Genomic DNA, 19521 nt, shown 5'->3' on the forward strand with positions numbered 1-19521 from the left:
AATCCAGCCATATTTCCAGCATGCAGGAGATGGTCCTGGGGAGGGACAAGCAGGCACAGGCATCAGAAGACAGGGCGCCCTCACTCACAGATGTCCTGAGGGAAGCCCTGCAGAACCCGGGGCCCCGGCCTTCCTTGCGGATGTTGGAGGCAAGTTCTGTCCTTGTCCCCCTGCCACCTGGTGGTCCTGCCTGCCACAGGCCTGCTCCCTGAAGAGGGGCTGGGATGCAGCCTCTGTTCTGGGGAGCCCACGCCCAGTGGGGTGACCATCACCGTCTCTCCTGGGGAAGTGGGGCTCCCTCCTCAGCCTGGTCCCTGCCCACCTGCCCCTTGAGTCCACCGGCAGGCGTCCGGAGACGGGGGGTGTCTGGCCTGTCATTGCCCTCACTGCACACACTGTCGCTCTGGGAAGCTCCAAGGCAGGAGGGCTCGGGCTCTGTGTCCTGCCAGGCCTTGCCAGGAGCCGCCTGGGACTGCCACCTTCCCTCCTATGGCTCTGCGCTGCCTCCCTCACGAGGGCCCCCGGGGGTGTCCTTCCACTGACTCTAATATCCCATCTCTCACCGGGCGGGGCTGCCTGGTCCGGGAGCCCTCACCGGCCCTCCTGAGCACCTGCTGTGCCCCCGGGTCAAGGTGCCACCAGATTGGGGAATGCGATGTTCCCGACCCCCACTGATCTGGGCCCCTGGTGTGGGGCAGAGAGAGGGTTGGGGGGCATAGAGAAGGTCTCCTTAGGGGTCCCAGTCCCTCCCACCAAGCCCGCACCCCATCCTGGCTCTCCTGCCCTCTTTTCCAGAAGGGGCCTTAGACCTTTACCCTGTCACAGGAATTGCAGATGTGTGGGGTGACGGTGCAGCCCCCCCACCCCACAGCCCCCTCGCTGCCCTCCTGGAGAGGGAAGGCCCTCCTGCAGGAGCCGGAGTCACTCATAGTTTCTAGCACTGCAGGACCACGTCATTGTTACCCCACGCATCTACGATGCACCCATACCTAGGGGAGGGCGGGTGACATCCCATGAATAATCTTCTGGACGCCACCTCTCATCATGGGGGCTGTCACCGTCTGACCCCTGACTAGCCCGGAGCCCCGGGGGCTGTCAGCTCTGTGCGTGGGGCCACGGGCTGCTCCCAGAGAAGCGCCCGCACCTGCTGGGGCCTCCTGAAGGCTTGAGCATGAAAGGGCTCTGGCCAGGCCCATGGCACACTATCCGAGTGGGCCCGGGGCACCCCGGGGTCCCCCTGTCTTGTTGCCCCAGGACACAGACCCCCAATGGACTCTTAAAACTCCCTTTCAATGGGGAAACAGGCTGCTCAGGACACTGGTGACGGGGGGGAGGAGGCACAGACCTGGTCACAGGGAGGAGGACGGCTGCTGAGCACAGGCACAGCCCCTCTGGCCGACCCACCACAGGCCAGGCCACGGGGCTGCCCTCCAGGACCCCGCTATGCCCTGGGTGACCCTGCTTCAGGCGGGGGAGCAGCCCGAGGCCGGGAAGCTCACACCATCCCCAGCCTCCCCAGCAGCAGGTGGCCCAGCCCTGGGCTGCGGAGGGGCAGGTGCTCACTCGGTGAACAGCAGGTCCAGCACCTCGTCCGTGGTGGCGAATCCACGATAGTCGTCTAAGAAGCTGCAAATGGAGATGATGTCCCTGCACTGCAAGGCGAGCAGCAGTTGTCGGACTTTGTGCTCCAGCAGCTCCGTCCGGCTGGACTTCATCGGGGCGATCCGATGCCCCTTCCCGGCCGAGGCCCCTGCACCCTGAGGACAGAGGGGACGTGCAGCCTGCAGGGAGCCACCGGGACCCCTGAGAATCTATTTGCAGAAGAGAAAATTGACATTCCACATGGAAGAGTAGCCTTTGCCATAGTGCATGGATTTCCCTAAGAAACGTGCAAGGTATGTTTTGGGGGTGGGTCCCCGGCCCCAGGGGCATGAGAGGCAGCTCGCTGTGGACCCGAGAATTCCCATTCAAAACAGCTGAGCAAGTGCTGATTCCCCACATGAGTCCAGGGAGGGCCACGTCCTCAGGTCCGCAGTCACCCCGTCAGGGTGCAGTGGGGTGGAGGACAAGGGTCCAAGGCCAGAAGCTGGCTCATTTGCTCTCACTGTCTTCTGAGAATGAGGACACCTGTAGGTCACCGTGGAGGACACTCCAGGGGTCACAGACACAGGCTCCATCCGACAGGTGGGTGGCAGGAGGGCCCTGAGCAGGGCCTGGCTTCCCGGGAGGAAGGAATGAGGGAGCTGCAAGGAACCGGGAGCTCCAGCAGCTTCTGTCCAATCTGGTGAAAACCATTCTCAGGGGCTGAGTGGGGGCCCGCGCAGAGGGCGGCCGTGGGGGCTCGGTGCACCGCTGCTGCATCTCCAGGTGAGGTGTGGCAGGTGTGGGCTGGGGGCCCTTGCTTGGATGGAGGGCAGGTGTCTTCCTGGTCTGCGGAAGCGCGGCTGTGCATCCACGGGCATGTCTGCTTCCTGGAGGACACAGATTCCCCAAAATCCCCACATGGGCTTCCTCAATGCCTGGAGTTGTGCTGGGAGGGCCTCCATTGCGGTTTCTTTTGGAGGTTCAGGGTCCTCTCTAGGGGCATCGGGGCACATTTCTTGCCTGGAGTCTGGAGGGGCATTTGGGAATTGTCTGCCAATGCGTTGCTGACAGTGGGACGGGTGTTCTCCTCAGGATACTTGGGTGGTGCCTGGGTGTGTCCCAGCCCATGGCCCTTGGAGCCAGCCTGGGGACCCTCAAGGGACATTCTGCAGGGCCTCTTGGCTCTCTGCTGCACACCCAAGCTGTCAGCCCTGACACAGGGTTTGCGAGCCAGCTGAGGGGTGTTAGCGATCGGCACTTCCTGGGCACCAAGAGGTCCACCAGGTGGGCTGAGGCTAACTTTAGGGCTACTCAGAGGAGATGTGGAATGGGACTGGACAGTCTCATCGGGGGTCTCAGTACGTGCCTTCATTGGCAGGGAAGGCTCAGGGATTAAAACTTTCAGGTAAAAATGGAGATATCATATCGAGATTCCTACACAAGTTTTTTATTGAACTCCATGGGTACAGAATCAATATCCTAAAACATGGTGGCTTCAGAGATGACACTTTTATTCTCTTAGTGTCCAGGGACGACAAGTGAACATCAAGAATTCAGCAGGGCCCAAGGGCTTGTGAAGCCCAGTCACTGACCAAGGCCTGGCAAAATGTTCCTGTTTCTCTTGGCCTCTGGTCAGTAAAGAAGACAAATAGACTTAGGTTTCCACCTTTCCTAAGACTTATATGATTTCCTAAACTTCATTATTCTTCACTATTCTATCCTGCACAAAGATGCCTCCTTTCCCAATGCAAAGGATCATGGTCACAAGTAGGAATGAATTGTCGTGTCGACTCAAAAATGTTTCAGCAGACACTACCAATTCTGTGGGCGGAAGAAGCCATAACGACACTTTCAAACCACAAGCTAACCAGGTGCCCTCCTACCTGCATCTACACCTGCCAAGCCCACAATGTGGAAAAAGGCACAAGCCTACAACATATTCCAACTGAATCAAGAGAATATAAAGGATATTGGGGTGGAATTCCCTGAGGAACAGTTAAAATGAGGCATATAAACACTGGATTGAGGATATAGACTCTTGTAGGAAAGGGAGTTTCAAAGGAATGTTTCCCAAAAGCATAAAACCAGCCAGAGAATTTCTCTTGTGGTGGACCCAGACCACACCTAGGCAGAAACTGGTATTCATCAAAACCTTCACAATCTTTGTAGATTGGGATCATAGTCCAGAGAGATGGAAGTGTAGAAGCCAAGCAATGGATGCCATATTCCCAAATGATTGGTTACAGCTACAAACATTCTGGCTGGTGAGGAGAACCTGTTCCTATGTGATACCTTTGCTCCTTTGGGAGAGTGATCTTCCCTGTCCTAGAGCACTGACGTCTAACACTCCTTGGCTCGCTTGAGGTTACTGAGGAAGAAAAAGGACATTCATAGAGATATATCCATTGAACATAGAAACTGATCAAATTCGGTTCAGAAATGAGCAGGGGCAGTTAGGGAGGTTGAGAAAGACCTGAAGGTGCTGTCTGATGAGAGAGTCAAGATTAGGACCTGGGCTGTCCTGAAAGGTCTCTATGAGAAAGGGACCACACCCAAATCCCTTAATCCAATCAAGCGATTATAGCCGATTGGAAGATCTTGCTCTTTACATTTGAGTTTTTAACTGAAAGTTAGTTGACAAAATGGATATAACATCTTGAATAACCTCAAACCCTGACCCCATTTTTAATACCATTAGGTCTAAATTCAGCAGAAGTGTTGGTAAAATACCAATAGTTCAGGAAACATGAGTCCTGAGGTTAATTCCCACGCTAAAATGTACCAATATAATTTCACTTGCAGAAATTTCAATCTCCACCAAATCCACATGGACTCACACCTCCATTCACAGAGACACACACACACAGGCACACACACGGAGTCATAGAAATCGCTCTCATGAGGGCATCATTAGCCTGTTGAAGCTGCTGAGTGGCTCAATCCCTGCAGCCACTAAGAGGATTAGGTGGATGTCTTTCAAGTGGCTGAAACGTCACGTGACCTTGGGGCAGTATAAAAGTCCGGGAGCAACGGAAGTGGCCATTCCTGACCATCCCTCTCTCCCACGGGACACCCAGTCTCCTGCAGTGGAGTGTCCAGGACCTTTCTCAGCCTCTCCTGATGGGTGTGAGGACCACAATCGCACTTCAGGTGAGTTTTCGGGCCACTGGTCCGACCTTCCCTGTCTGAGCAATGAGACAGTGAGGAAATGATGGAGGGATTGACCCTTACTCCATGGGTTAAGGACTCTTTCTGGTCTAACATGTTCTGAGAACAGAGACTGAGCCAAGGCATGGCTGTGAATGCCCTGGACACCCGGAGGTTCCATGCCAGTGGAATGGGGCCTCAGGTGTCACATTGGTGTGGGGTGGTGGACGAGCAGGGACAGAAGGCCCCTAAATGTCTCAGTGGGCCCTGCAGGCCTAGAGAAGACACAGGATCAGGGTGCCTGGATAGCTCCATTGTTTCAGGGACTCACTTGGGTCGGGTCATGATCTCAGTCTCTGGAGATGGATCCAGGCCCTCACTGGGTTTCTGATAACTGAGTGTCTCCATCTCCCTCTGTCCTTCCTACAGCTCAGGTGATCACATTCCCTCATACACACACACACACTCTCTCTCCCATAAATAATTGGCCTTTTTTTCAATAGAAGAATCACCTGGTTCCCAAGGTGAAAAGAAATTCACCTCCCAAACCTTCGATGGCAGTTAATTGGGGGCACTGCCACGAACACATGGAATGGAAGTGTTCAGATGGGCAGCTTCCCATCGAGTAGAGGAGAATGTGTTTTCCCAATGAATTTGGACTTAACTATGGCCTCCTCTGCTGTCACAAGGGGCATTCAGATATGAGAGAGGGAAGCCCACTTTCCTGACGTTTTTGCCCTTTGCGTGCTCCATGGTGCATCCCACTGGACCTCAATCGGGAGAGGTCCCGTCCCTGGTTTTGCTCCCACAGGGGATTTGGAGAGACTTTTTTTTTTTGATAGTCACAGAGAGAGAAAGGGAGAGAGGCAGAGACATAGGCAGAGGGAGAGGCAGGCTCCATGCACCAGGAGCCTGATGTGGGATTCGATCCCGGGTCTCCAGGATCGTGCCCTGGGCCAAAGGCAGGCGCCAAACCGCTGCGCCACCCAGGGATCCCGGATTTGGAGAGACTTAATGATAGTGTCAACAAGATTCTTTCCTTAAGGGCGGCCTTCCTCAGAGCGGGGATGTGGCTTGGCTAAGAGAGCGAGGCAGGAAGGAGGAAAGAGAAGTGACAGGGGAAATGTGTGTTTCTCTGGCAGAACTGTCCTGAAGCTCGCTAAGACCTCCTTGGGAAGACGGAACAGGGAGGATGCCTAGGTCAGGATGAATAGGACTCTCTTGTTTCTTTTCCCTCAGGCTACCAGAAACCCATCCCTGAAGCAGACTTACTTGTCCCTCCAGAACGTGGGACTGTTGGCGGCCAGTCATGCCCAGCTTGGGCCCGACACTCCCTTGAGACCCTAGAAAGACAAGAGGCCTCAGAAAGCAGGACTGGCCCTCAGAGTTCCCAGTCCAGAGGAGGAGGATCCCAGGGTGAGTGGGGAGGCTGGCATGGGTTTTGAAGCAGGAGCTCTGCCAGGAGTCTTGAGACAGTCTAGGCTCCCGGAAGATCGTGGCCCAAACTCAGTTGTCCATCGTGACATGGGCAGGAAATCCCCCCAGGCTACACACTGGGACACTCAGAGGCTCTGAGCATCAGCCCCAGGGCACCATAAGATCTGATCGAGCCTTTTGTTTGTCCCCAGTCTTAATGATGTTTCCACCTGTCCTCAACCTGACACCTCCAATCCCTCTTGCCCTTTCCTCCCTTCCACGGGATGGGGAGTAAGCATCCAGAGGTCTTCACTATACTGACACCTCACTAGCCAGATAGGATGTCCCCTGTCGTCATCCGATGTGCCACTCCATGAGGATGGCCTCCCATTCGTGTGCTTGGAAGGTTCACTGGCATTTGATTGGATGCACTGACCCCTGCCCCTTCTTCCCCCAGGTAAAGTGCAGGGACTGTGGGGCCTTTGGACACAAGGCATCAAGCACCAGATGCCCCATAAAACACTGGGGCATGACCCTCGTTCCCATGGCTTTGGGCTCCAGGAGGCTGAAGGAGAATGTGGAGCCGGGGAGTCAGCAGGACCCAAGACACCAGGCTGGGTTTTTGGACCAGGCTGAGAGGGAGAAGGCAGAGAGACGAAGGTGAGGAATGGGGCTTGTGACCCGAACGCCAGGGCTGACACGACAGACACCGAATCCGTGTGCATGCACAGTGTGCAGGGCGGCTGCGGGCAGAGCCAGGCTGGGCGAGGCAGGCAGAGGAGCTCCCAGGCTAACAGGGTCCACATTTGGGTGATGGAGCTGTCCCTGCTGATTTGGTGTGGGGTTTGTGGCTGGACAAGTGTCCCTGCACCAGTGAATGTATGGAGCTTGGCACATGCCAAGGCAGACCCTTTCAGACTCTGCATGCAAGAAACTGCCTGGACGACCTGTTCAGCTCCCTGTAGTTAGGATGAGGGGAAGATATGGGCGTAGAGTGGCTGAGGAGGGAAAGGACCAGGTTGGCCCCAGCCCCAAGCCAGTGTCTGGCTGGAAGCCAGGGAAGGGAGTTCCTTCTCCTTTCTATGCCTTGATTTCTGGTGCAGGCAAGAAGCCGAGCAGAGGAAGGGCCCTGCTCCACAGGTTCCCCAGGAGACCCCGGGAGGGGCAGAAGCGCACCTGGAAGGAAGACACGGAATCTGGTGACTATGTGAGGGTGAGTGTGCGCTGCTTCCCGGGCTGTGCCCCTGGGGACTCGCTGGGCTCCATGGGCCTCCTGGGGGAGGCGGGGCTCCACTTCCTCTCTGACCAGTGGCAGTTGAGTAGCGTGGTCTTTGCACCCTTTTTTCCCTTGGTGCCCATGATGTTGCCTTATGCCTCGTATGTGTGTGAACAGTGGCTGGTTGGCGTGTGAAGGTCATTGGTGGGCACTCCTGGAGCACATACCATCCTCAGAGAACAGGCCTCTGTCCTTCATGACACGTTACCCCCCTGCCCATCCCCACTCAGGAGCTCCCACCATGACTCTCCAGCAGCAGGACTCCTATCACCTCATGAGCAGAGAGGATGGAAGAGCTGGTCCAATGGAGAAAGCATCGCTGTGAGGCAGGACTTTCCTTGTCCCCCCACCATGTTAAAGGGCATCAACAACATCCTGTCATTCTCCGGGAGGATCCAAACATCCTTTGTTCCAGAGCAGCCCTGCAGCTGCATTCCCTACTCCTAGGTCAACAGATTCCATCTCTTTCTTTTCCTGTTTCGGAGCAGGAGGTGGTTACTAAGGTCGTGGGCATTTATTGGTTTCTTTCTTTCCTGAATGTTCATTTTGCCTTGGTGCTGAGGCCAAACTCATGGTGCTGTGTCTTTTCTTTTCCCACAGCGTCCACACATGCTGATGCCCGTCTACACCACCAGGAGGCCTTCTATCCCTGAGCCTGCCCTGCTGATGCAGCCACGTACTGAGAACCCAGACATAAGACTCTGGTCTCATTCCATATCTCCTCTGATTAGCCCTAAAGTTAGCCTCAGGCCCCTTGGTGGACCTCCTGGTGCCCAGGAAGTGCCAATCGCTGACACCCCTCAGCCGGCTCGCCAACCCTGTGTCAGGGCTGATAGCTTGGTTGTGCAGCAGAGAGCCAAGAGGCCCTGCAGAGTCTCCCTCGAGGGTCCCCAGGCTGGCTCCAAGGACCATGGGCTGGGACACACCCAGGCACCACCCAAGTATCCTGAGGAGAACACCCATCCCACTGTCAGCAAAGCATTGCAGACAATTCCCAAATGCTCCTCCAGACTCCAGGCAAGAAATGTGCCCAGATGCCCCTAGACAGGTCCCAGAACTCCCGAAAAAAACCGGGTTGGAGGCCCTCCCAGCACACCTGCAGGATCATTGAGGAAGCCCCTGTGAGGATTTCACAGAGTCTGTGTCCTCCAGGAAGCAGACATGCCCCTGGATGCGCAGCTGGGCCCCTGCAGCCCAGGAAGACACCTGCCCTCCAGCCAAGCAAGGGCCCCCAGCCCACACCTGCCACACCTCACCTGGAGACACTGCAGCCATGCACCGAGCCCCCACGGCCGCCCTCTGCGGGCCCCCACTCAGCTCCTGAGAATGGTCTTCACCAGATTGGACAGAAGCTGCTGGAGCTCCCGGCTCCTCGCAGCTCCCTCATCCTTCCTCCCGAGAAGCCAGGCCCTGCTCAGGGCCCTCTTGCCCCCCACATGTCGGATGGAGCCTGTGTCTGTGGCCCCTGGAGTGTCCTCCATGGTGACCTACAGGTGTCCTCATCCTCAGAAGACAGTGAGAGCGAATGAGCCAGCTCCTGGCCTCGGACATTGTCCTCCACCCCACTTCACCCTGACGGGGCGACTGGGGACCTGAGGACGTGGCCCCTCCTGGACTCATGTGGGGAATCAGCGCTTCCTCAGCTCCTTTGCATGGAAATTCCTGGATCCACAGCCTGCTGCCTCTCATGCTCCTGGGGCCGTGCACAGACACTGAACCCCAAAGGCACACAATGCACTTTTCTTTAGGGAAATCCGTGTGCTGTGGCAAAGGCTACTCTTCCCTCTGGAATGTCTATTTTCTCTTCAGCAAATAGATTCTCCAAGAAATGAAGGGAATTTTGAATGAGCATTTGTCACTACAATGGAAATAGAAACTCAGACTTTAAGCTCTCATTGGCGTACACATGTCTGCATTTGGGTTTTCAGCTTGGAACAGCCCCTGTGGGCTCTGCAAATGGACATTGTGTTTTCTCCTAAGATGAGTTTTCTAGACTGTAGTGGTAGCTTTGTGGACTCTGTCATGGGCAATAGTTCATCTGCGCATTTCAATTATTCTCAGCCATAATTTAGAATTGTGTGTAGTGTTTGATTACCCTTAAAAATGTTAGCACTGATGAATAGTGTTTATGTGTTTCTTTTGATTTGGTTTCTGGGTTTTTTAATCTCAGCAATTCTTTTTTTTTATGTCCTTTTTTTAAAAAAATTTTTATTGGTGTTCAATTAACCAACATACAGAATAACACCTAGTGTTCATCCCGTCAAGTGCCCCCCTCAGTGCCCATCACCCATTCACCCCACCCCCCGCCCTTCTCCCCTTCCACCACCTGTAGTTTGTTTCCCAGAGTTAGGAGTCTTTTTCTTCTCCCTTCCCTTATATTCCCTTTCACTGTTATTTAATTCCCCAAATGAATGAGAACATACACTGTTTGTCATTCTCCGATTGCCTTACTTCACTCAGCATAATAACCTCCAGTTCCATCCACGTTGAAGCAAATAGTGGGTATTTGTCGTTTCTAATGGCTGAGGAATATTCCATTGTGTCTCAGCAATTCTGAAACTCTCTATAGTTAATTTAATTCCTCCAGCCTTAACTAACTGAGAGGAAATAACAGCGTGATAGTTTTGGGGGATATGTATACTTTGAGGGTCTCCTGCACACCCAGTCTCCTTCATTAAGTACTGCATAGGGAACATTGACCCTGTGCACCCTGTGAGGGAGCCCTGTGTACTGTATGGGCCCTGGGTCACAGGTTGGTCTTTAATGGGATGAGTGGGTGGTTTCCCTCTATACATATTCTGGATCCCACTTTAATGTTGGATCATGATGCCTCCTTTCTGAGACCTGGGCAAGGATATTTTTTACCCTCCTGATGATTTTCTAAGGAGGCAATACATGACAAGTCGTCCAAATAGCACGAGACCAAGGCCACGGTGTCTCTCTCTCTCTCATTGTTCTCTCTCTGTCTCTCTTTCTCAGGTATATCTCTGATATGGGCCCATGGAAACAAAACAATACAACACCATGCCAAATGAAACCAAACCACACCAAGCACTTCCATACTTATATTTAGAGAATTTCTTTCTTTCTTTTTCTTTCTTTCTTTCTTTCTTTCTTTCTTTCTTTCTTTCTTTCTTTCTTTCTTTCTTTTTTTTTTTGGAAAAACAACTGACTGCTCTTTTCTCAATCCAGAGCATCTGTTTAAGGGTGTTCCCTCTCTCTGTGCAGATGCCTGTAGGTGGAGGGTAGAGGAGCTCCTCTATGAGCACACTAGGGTTTAAAAAGTCAGATGGCAGTAGAAAAGCCACAGTGTGCAATCCTTCTCCTGCCCCCAAGCCCTAAGTAACTCCATTCATGCAATCATTATGTGACCCCAGTCAGAGTCTGGCCCCTTGAGCCTCAAGCCCCTGTCTCATCCCATGAATGCCGCCCTATTGCTATCTCATGGCTTATGAGGAAAATGCAGCTTCTTGGGCACTCATGGGATGTGTGCAGTAATAGAAATGTTCCCTACTTTCTGGAAGCCTATGAAGATCCCAGAGGCCCAAGGGTGGGAAGGCCTAGCATCACAGGGGATGTTGGGATTGGAACTAGCAAAGTAGTCTAAGTATTCTTGGACTTGCAGGAATATAGGGCACAAGGGTGAGGAGGCAGGCAGGCTTGAGCAAAGGGCCTTAATGCTGGGCTCTCTAGCAGAATTGGGACTTCATGTGCAATTGACTGGATTCCGTCCATGTGCACAGAGAGACCAGGGAGAAAGGCTAGTGGAAGAAGGTCTGAGCAGACCTGTGCTCTCCCCTCTAGTCACCTGACATGTCTTTTGCTTCCCTGCCATCCAAAAACCAAACCAAAACCAAACCAAACCAAACCAAACGAAACCCAACCAAACAGAGCCAAACCTATCTTCCCAAAGGAAAATCCACTCTCATCCAGATATGGAAGACGTCAGAGTTATCTGAACAAACTGGTACAGGTTATGGATATTAGTAATAGATGTATTTAGCACAGTTGGATGCACATTGGGTGAATCAGCCCCTACTTCAGCCTTGGGGGAAAATGGGGCCACTTGAAGGTGAAAGGATTAGAAGCAGTGAGAGGCAGCTTTGAGTGTGGAAATGATGCTGAGGACCTGGGGTCAATGTGAGCATATCTGACCATGTCCTCATGCATCCCTCATCCCATTGCTTATCTTCTCTTTATATTGAAAGACCATTTGTCCAAACCAGCGTGGGTGGAGTGTTGGCAGCAATGTGTTTGGTCATATACAACCAGCACTGATTTGAAAACCCAGGGCAAAAAAAAAAAAAAAGAAAACCCAGGGCACCTACACAAAGAAATGACAAACTACCGTGTACGTCGATGACCTGCAGCCTTGCATGGCGACAGACTTCTTTTCAGGAAACTATGGGCACAAAATATATATTGAGAAGTCAACCCATAAACCCGGATGCTTGATCATATTTGGAAATGCAAAGAGGCAATGAAATGCTTATATTTCAGGAGTTAAATGCATCCTGCCTGATTAGATAATGCTGGTTGAATCACAGCCCCCTCACAATCCACCCCCACCTTTGACTGAAGAGAAGGTGCCTGGCAAGGACCCATCTCCCACAGCGAATTGCTCCATATCCCAGCAACTCTAACCTGTCCAGAACACTTTACTGTCATCCGTCTGTGTGACAATCTCCTGACAAAGAAGAGGTGGGCACAGGATTTCAGATCACTTCCACTCCAATTTTGGTCCTTGGGTGACACCTCAGAAAGACATTCTCCACTGAATGAATGTGGGTTTTGAGGTTAACTAATGGGTGCTATGTAACAATTATATTTCTTTGGGGCAAGATGGACTAATGCATTGTTGAAAGGTAATTAATGCGTGATTATGCAGTTTCCTATGATTTGGGCGGCCGTTCTCATGTTGTTTTAAACTTTGGTCACATATACATGCATTTAATGTTTCCATTATTTCCTTTCAGAATGAATTATAACATTCATGAATCACAGTTATTAGAAAAATAATGTAACAGTTTGAATTCTGTAGAGAAAATATCACGGTTTTTAAAATCTTTATTGATTCATCAGACAGATTGAGATAGAGAGCTAAGCGGATAGATCTGTGCCAGTTGGAGAGTGAGATGGAGCCTCTCACTGAGCAGGGATCCAGACTGTGCATGGCAGACCCCAAAACCAAACCACATTGTTGGAAAATACTTTAAATTGTCTAAGAGTTGGGAGGTGGATCGGACATGAGAGTGGAGGTCAGTGTAGCAAAGGGCAAAGGACTTCAGTGCTTCCCACACCCTGAAATACTGAGAAACACCGGGCTCCCCGGATCTAATCGACTTGGATGTGGGGACATAGATGCCAAGACATGAACACGTTTCATTGTTTGTTTCTGTTTAAGATTTATTTGTTTATTTGTTTGAGACAGGGAGAGACCAGAGAGAGACCACAGAGTAGCGGGAGAGAGGGGGCCGACAAAAAGAGGGAGAGAGATTCTCAGGGGGACTCCCCAGTGGCCGTCCTGCTGGATTCAGGGCTCCCTCCCACATTTTTGAGACTCACATGTCTGGCGTTATTTTTCATTTCCGGGTAAGAAGCATGAGACAGCAAGGCCCTTGACCAGACATTATCTAGGACACTCCAAGGGCAAAAGCAGCCACATTGGAAGGAATTGGCAGCATCGGATTCCCTCCTGACGGCGGGGCTCTTCCTTATCCACCACCGTCTCCCGTCTGTGCACCCAGAGTGTCTTCACTCCATGCTCTTCCTCCGTGAGGGATTTCTTAAAATTCCATTCTCTCCCTGAGTTCCCTCCCTTGCTTATGGAGTCTTCAGGTTCCATGTGTCCTTCAATTCTTTGCTTCTGTGTGATCGCTGGCATGTGAGCCCCAACATGCTAGAGCCACCACGTGGAACTGATTTACTGAGATGTCTCCAAATGGAAAAATCCCTAATGCAACAAAATGTATTGATTCCATATATACTCCAAATCGTGTATCACACACAGTATCACTAAAAATTTTAAAGACAGCTATGGTTTTCTTTTTAATATTCCCCTGGCTATTCAGGGTCTTTTCTATTTCCACACAAATCTTAAGATGATTTGTTCCAAATCTTTAAAGAAAGTCCTCAGTGTTTTGATAGGGATTGCATTAAATGTGTGAATCACCCTGGGTACCCTTGACATTTTCATAATATTACTTCTTCCAATCCTTGAGCTTGGAATATTTTTCCATCTCTTTGTGTCTCCCTCCATTTCCTTAAAAGTGTTCTGCAGTTTTTAGGGTATAGATCCTTTACCTCTTTGGGGAGGTTGATTCCTAGGTATCTTATGTTGAATAGCAGGAGTGAGAGTGGCCGTCCCTGCCTTGTTCCTGATCTTAGGGGAAAGGCTCCCAGTGTTTCCACATTGAGGATGATGTTTGCTGAGGGGTTTCCGTAGATGGCTTTTAAGATGCTGAGGAATGTTCCTCTATCCCTACACTCTGAAGACAGGATTAGCTCAGTCCACTGCCAGAAGAGTGAATGCAATGGCTTCTTCTAAAGAAACTAAAACACTGTATTGAAACCTTCTCATCTCGCCCTCTGGTAACAGGAAGCTAATGTATTTTATGTCCCCTTATCACCACAGGGGTGGGGTTCTTTTCCCATTAATATGAGCACTTTTAATAATATCACTGTGGAATGGATTGTTCTCATCTCCATGCCTTTACTGTGCTTGATTTCTATGAAGTGGAGAGGCAGAGCTAAGATGTGGTCCATCTGTGGTGTCTTCTATTGGAGCAGCTTCTATTGGGATGATGCACACCTCACGGGAGGAGGCAAGCTCCCTAGAAGCTGTTTCCTGTCTCCTGCCTGAGCTCAAACCTGCCACGAGACACATGCCCTAGGATATCTCCTGTGAAAAGTCCTGACTTTGTTTTCTCCTGCTGGACAACACAAAAGCTCAGGAAGGGGAGTCAGGTAATCCTTCTGCTTACATTCACCCACCATGGCCAGGAACCTACCCTCCTTGTCAAGCTCACAGATCATTGATTGGATGTGGCCTCCCAGATTAAACCTCCATATACTGCCATGGAATCTAGCCTTGGGGCTGTCCCCAAAACCCAGTTTCAGCCCAGATTTCTATTGTGAAAACAATTCCAGCCTGACATCTTGCCACAGGTTGATGGAGCCAGGACTCAACACATTGTTTCCTGGAAACAGGTATGAGGTCCACCTAGAACTCCATCCAGGATTGGCAATTCCGGTTTCCCAGGAAATAACTCATGAATCTGGGGATCCCTGGGTGGCTCAGAGGTTTGGCACCTGCCTTTGGCCAAAGGCACGATCCTGGAAACCCGGGATCGAGTCCCACGTCAGGCTCCGGGCATGGAGCCTGCTTCTCCCTCCTCCAGTGTCTCTGCCCCCCTCTCTGTCTATCATAAATGAATGAATGAATGAATGAATGAATGAATAAATAAATAAATCTTTAAAAAAAAAAGAACTCGTGAATCTGTTCTGTGGGACGCTCTGCAGATTCTTTGGTCTGTCCTCATGACTAATAGATCTTGATATAGAGAGACACCCCTCGATTGACTAATGGATACCTGGACAGGATGAGCATTGACGTCCAGACACCTAACCAGAGAATCCATCTGCTGACTGCCCAGCCTCCACCGTCCCCACAGTGTGCTATCCAACCATCTCCCGTCATCCCTCCTAGGGGTCTCTGCTAGCCTTGGACAGAGATGGTGTGCTTCTCGTTCAATCTACTCCCTCCCCCTTAATTTCTCATACAAACATCTTCCTGGTCAGAGCTCTCATAATTGAAGAGACCCTGAAGAATAATGTCCCTATGTCCCATTGCATTTCCTCTTAAATGGCTGCTGGCGCTTCCCCTATATTGAGCCAGTGAGTAGGAGTGAGAAATTCCCATGGGGGGAGGCTATGAATTTGAGCTGCAGGTGACCTAGAGGTGGCTGTGGAATTCCACTCAGGGGAAGCAGGCAAAGAAGCCTCTGTGAGGAGCCAGCCTGGAAATAAAACAACTGTTCAAGGTTCTGAAATACTGGGGAGAAAAAGTCTGCACACCAAATCATATGTGGGAATTTTTTATTAAGAATAAAAAACCACACAACTTCGTAATAACATTTTAGAGCAAAAACAAACAAAGCAGATGCAATATTCTGCATAACAATTTCAGAGAAATAATATCAACAAGCACAGAAAATGTCTTCTAGGAGAAAACATGGTGTAATTTGCAGAACTCTGGATGGGATCTTTTTCTAAATCAGAAATTCAGACATTTATAAAACAATTTCAGATTAACTTGTTAATTTCTGTTTACAAACAAGTTACAAATTGCCAGGATGATTTCCCTACATTTGTTAGAAAATGGATTTCACTAAGACAAATTTGACATTCCGGATTGGGAAGCACGCTTTCACATTCCTATAGATTTACCTAAAGAAAAACTGCAGCATCTGTGTAGTGGGGGGAGTGTATGTGTAGGCGCACAAAAGCAGGACACCCAGCACGTTGTGGACTTGACCGTTTCCATCCAGTTCAGCGGAGGAATTGCTGGTTCACCACAACAGTCCAGGTGGAGACATATCCTCATTCCCACAGACACCTCCTCAGGGTCCTCTGCTGTGGAGGACAAGTCCCCGAGTCCATGAGCTGTCTCATTCCCTATGACAGTCTTCAGAGGACGGGGATACCTGCAGGTCCTCTTAGGGAACTCTTGGCAAGACATGCACACAAGTTCCCTCACTTTTTATGACACAGTAAACTGTATTGGTCAAAAGAAACACAATTTCCAGACATGAAAGAAACCCTGACACTTTATATCTCTAATCTGTTTTTGGTACATGAAAATCTAAAAAAAAGCGTGATTTCTTCTGCACAGATCCTATTGTCCCTTACTCTCCAGTAAGGGTGCATGTCCAAGTTTGGATACAGAGTGAAAATAACATTATGATGTGATGTTACAACTGCACATCTACGGTCACACTCAGAGGCGTTTGCTGGTCAAGCAATAATTTCCATTCTATAAAGAACTTGTCAAACTCCTCTGTAAGAAATGAAATGATAACACGAACACCTATAACCTGACCTCAAAAAGCTTTTGCTAGATTCATGAACTTGGCACTGTTTTCCAGAGGTATCAACCCAGGTCCAAATTTGAATTTGAACTGGTCTGAAATCCAGAGTCCACTGCATCTGGGTCAGGAGGTGCCACAGAGCAGATGGTAGCAAAATAGTCATAAAAAGTTATGTTCAGTGGGAGGCTGGGCATTTCCCTTTGGAATAAGAGTCCTTGTTAGTTTGCTTCTCTTCAGTCTTAATGTGGGAGAGAGTGAAGGGAACATAATAAAATCACTGTGGTTCAATCATGTCTGGATGCAGTTATTGCCCCAAATGCAAGCACTTAATTTCCTTCCTACAATTTCCAAGCATTGACCAAGACACATCGCTAGCAACACCCAATACATACTTATGTGTTCAGACAAAATTTTTTCAATATAAATAGAAGAAAAGAGGGATTCATGGGTGGCGCAGCGGTTTAGCGGCTGCCTTTGGCCCAGGGCGCGATCCTGGAGACCCGGAATCGAATCCCACGTCGGGCTCCCGGTGTATGGAGCCTGCTTCTCCCTCTGCCTGTGTCTCTGCCTCTCTCTCTCTCTCTGTGACTATCATAAATAAATAAAAATAATTTAAAAAAAAGAAAAAAAAAATAGAAGAAAAGCATTGGGAAGTGGGGAGCATGAGGAGAGGGTCAAACATACTGACTTCAACCCCAGGTCCTCAGCATCATATCCACTGTCAACCCTGACTGCTCACTGCCTCTCACCTGCAAGTGGCCCCCACTCTCCCCAAGGCTGAAGGAGAGGCAGGTTCCTCGATACAACCCATATGAAATCCACACGATCCCAATATAAGATCATGACAAAGACCCAGGTTTAAATATCAGTGTCCTCTAGGTTCAGTTGAAGGCCATATCCCATGAACACACCAGATAGATGGTTCTTCCATACATACAGAACACACACTTCTCACAACACAAAATATTTCCAGTATGGGACTGTGTTCGGGTTTGGAGTGAGTGACGCTGTGTGTGTGGGTGTGTGCGCCCATGTGCACCAAAGTTAGGAGACACATCCCTGGACTGCTTCCCCAGACCTCTGTCCCTTCTTGCTCATCCTCTTGGTAGGTCTGGCTCTCCCTGGCACACGCGGGACCTTGGCCACGTCCCCGGCCACCTGAGGTGGGAGCATCCCAGCTGCAGTGGTGAGCAGGTCGACGGTCTGCTGAGGATGATTCTTCGGCATCTCAGGTCTGTATTTGGAGTGGTGAAGGATGACTGCGTTCTCAGGAAGAGCAATTTCTCTTCTCCTGACATTGAGTTCAGGCTTAGGGCGGTTGCATTCTTGGAGGCATCTCCACTGGTCTAATGTCATTTGTTGCCTTGAGGTCTCTTCCCCACGCTCCTCCAACTCAGGAAGGTTCACGGAGGGATCCGTTGCCGGATCTCCTGAGGCCTCACCCACCACTGTGGGGTCTGCCTCGGGAGATGCGAGTCCTCCCTCCTTGACTGACTCCCTCCCAAGGTCTCTCTCCAGATCAGTCTTCTGCATATAAAAGAGGACATAGGCAGGTTGGCGCAGCGCACAAGTCACATCACAGGCGCTGACCTCAGCATCATCCATTTTATACCACTGGCCATTTCCTGCCTTTACGAAACAGAAGTAATGTCCGCTGTGGCAACTCCTCCCAGCGTGCACCAGCACGGCATAGAGCACATAAACCAAGGGTCCTGCCCTCTGCTCAGACAGGTAGTGTTGCATGTCAAGGCGCTCAGGATATTGCACCTCCTTAGTCATTTTGTTGCCTGTCAAGTCTGAGAATCGTCTCAAGACCAGGATGAGGACCTTCGGGGAAGTGTGCAAAGTCAACACCTTGGACGCAGGCACCTTCTCCAGACACTTACTACAATGGTAGGCATTTTCACCTTCCAGCAGTTCGGGCTTCACCAACTGCTCCAAAGCTTGGTTGACGCTGTGAGCAGCCCCGATGTCCAGGCTGATGTCCAGGTAAGGTTCCAGAGTGCTCGAAATGCCTTGGCAGTGGAGACACTGGATATGAGACCTCCAGTACCCCCCAAAGAGTTGCTGGATGAGGGTGCTGTCCTGAGGATGCTCAGGGTCTGAGGGCTTGTCCTCAGGCAAGCATGCTTGCTGCATTGCATCCAGAATGAACATGAGATACTCATGGGCATCTTCCTGCTTGTGTCTGTGGAAGGCGACGAGCAGGAGTGGCAGGGGCCGGAGCACACGTCCAGGATGGCAGAGAACCCGCGTCAGGTGAGCCTGCAGGGTACACAGCATGCAGGATGTCTGCCTCCTACAGGTGGTCCCGTGCTGCTGGGACAGCATGTAGCTGGCGAGGGGCTCTGTGTAGGTCAGACACTGTAGGGTCGCATTCACATAGCAAGTGTTGCCCATGTTCTGAAGCCCGGCTCCCACCTGGGAAAGGCTCTTCCAACTCAGAGGCATCTTGGTGGGAGGCGGCCCTGCTGATGCGGGAGCCAACGGGTCAGTCGGGGAGGAGAGCGTCTTTGATGCAGGGGATGTCGTCTCGGGCACAGAGGGTCCTCCGTGGACTTCAGCACCGCCTCTCCTTGACCAGTATGACTGGGGTTTGGGAGAGGCGCTGAACTGAGGCTCCTCTGAGGGGTGGAGGTGGGCAGCCTCCATGTCTGCAGAAACAGTGTCCACAAGATACATTCAACCAGGAGCTTCGGGGCGCAAAGGGATGCTCCTCTCACAGAGCCGTTTTCAAATGGCAGATAGTGATTCTCACCTCCACCTTTATGGCTTTTGGGCCCTGGGATAAGGCACCAAGTCCTCTAATCCACTCTAATTGCTTGATTGGATTACGGGATTTGGGTGTGGACCCTCCCTGACGGAGACCATTCAGGTCAGCCCAGCTCCTATTCTTGCCTCTCACAACATGCAACTTTCAGATTATTCTCAACCACCTCAACTGTCCCTGCACCTTTCTCAACAGAATTTGTTCAGAGTTTCTATGTTCAGAGGAAACCTTTTTGAATG

At 50.9% G+C, this 19521-nt stretch overlaps 1 protein-coding gene across 1 annotated transcript; it reads right to left on the reverse strand.

Annotated features, from left to right (window-relative positions):
- Positions 1 to 627: 627 nt before the first annotated feature.
- Positions 628 to 19164, reverse strand: LOC144285087 (ubiquitin carboxyl-terminal hydrolase 17-like protein 6). The gene is made up of 4 exons (XM_077850357.1): positions 17643 to 19164; positions 6004 to 6074; positions 1587 to 1652; positions 628 to 684 (listed from the first exon to the last, which is right to left on the reverse strand). Exons 1-4 carry the CDS (start codon positions 19162 to 19164, stop codon positions 628 to 630), a joined length of 1716 nt encoding a protein of 571 aa, XP_077706483.1.
- Between the last annotated feature and the right edge of the window lie 357 nt (positions 19165 to 19521).

This window comes from Canis aureus, chromosome 15 (genome assembly GCF_053574225.1).
Source record: "Canis aureus isolate CA01 chromosome 15, VMU_Caureus_v.1.0, whole genome shotgun sequence".
Classification (NCBI taxonomy): Eukaryota; Metazoa; Chordata; class Mammalia; order Carnivora; family Canidae; genus Canis; species Canis aureus.

Bases quoted from the DNA above. Each gene is read 5' to 3' on its own strand.
- LOC144285087 (XM_077850357.1), bottom strand. From the start codon at position 19,164: ATGGAGGCTGCCCACCTCCACCCCTCAGAGGAGCCTCAGTTCAGCGCC. The intron at 6,075-17,642 runs GTGTGCCAGGGA...TTGTCTTTCTAG, and splicing joins GGACGTGGCCAAGGTCCCGC to GGTCTCAAGGGAGTGTCGGG. The intron at 1,653-6,003 runs GTAAGTCTGCTT...CTCGCCTTGCAG, and splicing joins CCCACGTTCTGGAGGGACAA to TGCAGGGACATCATCTCCAT.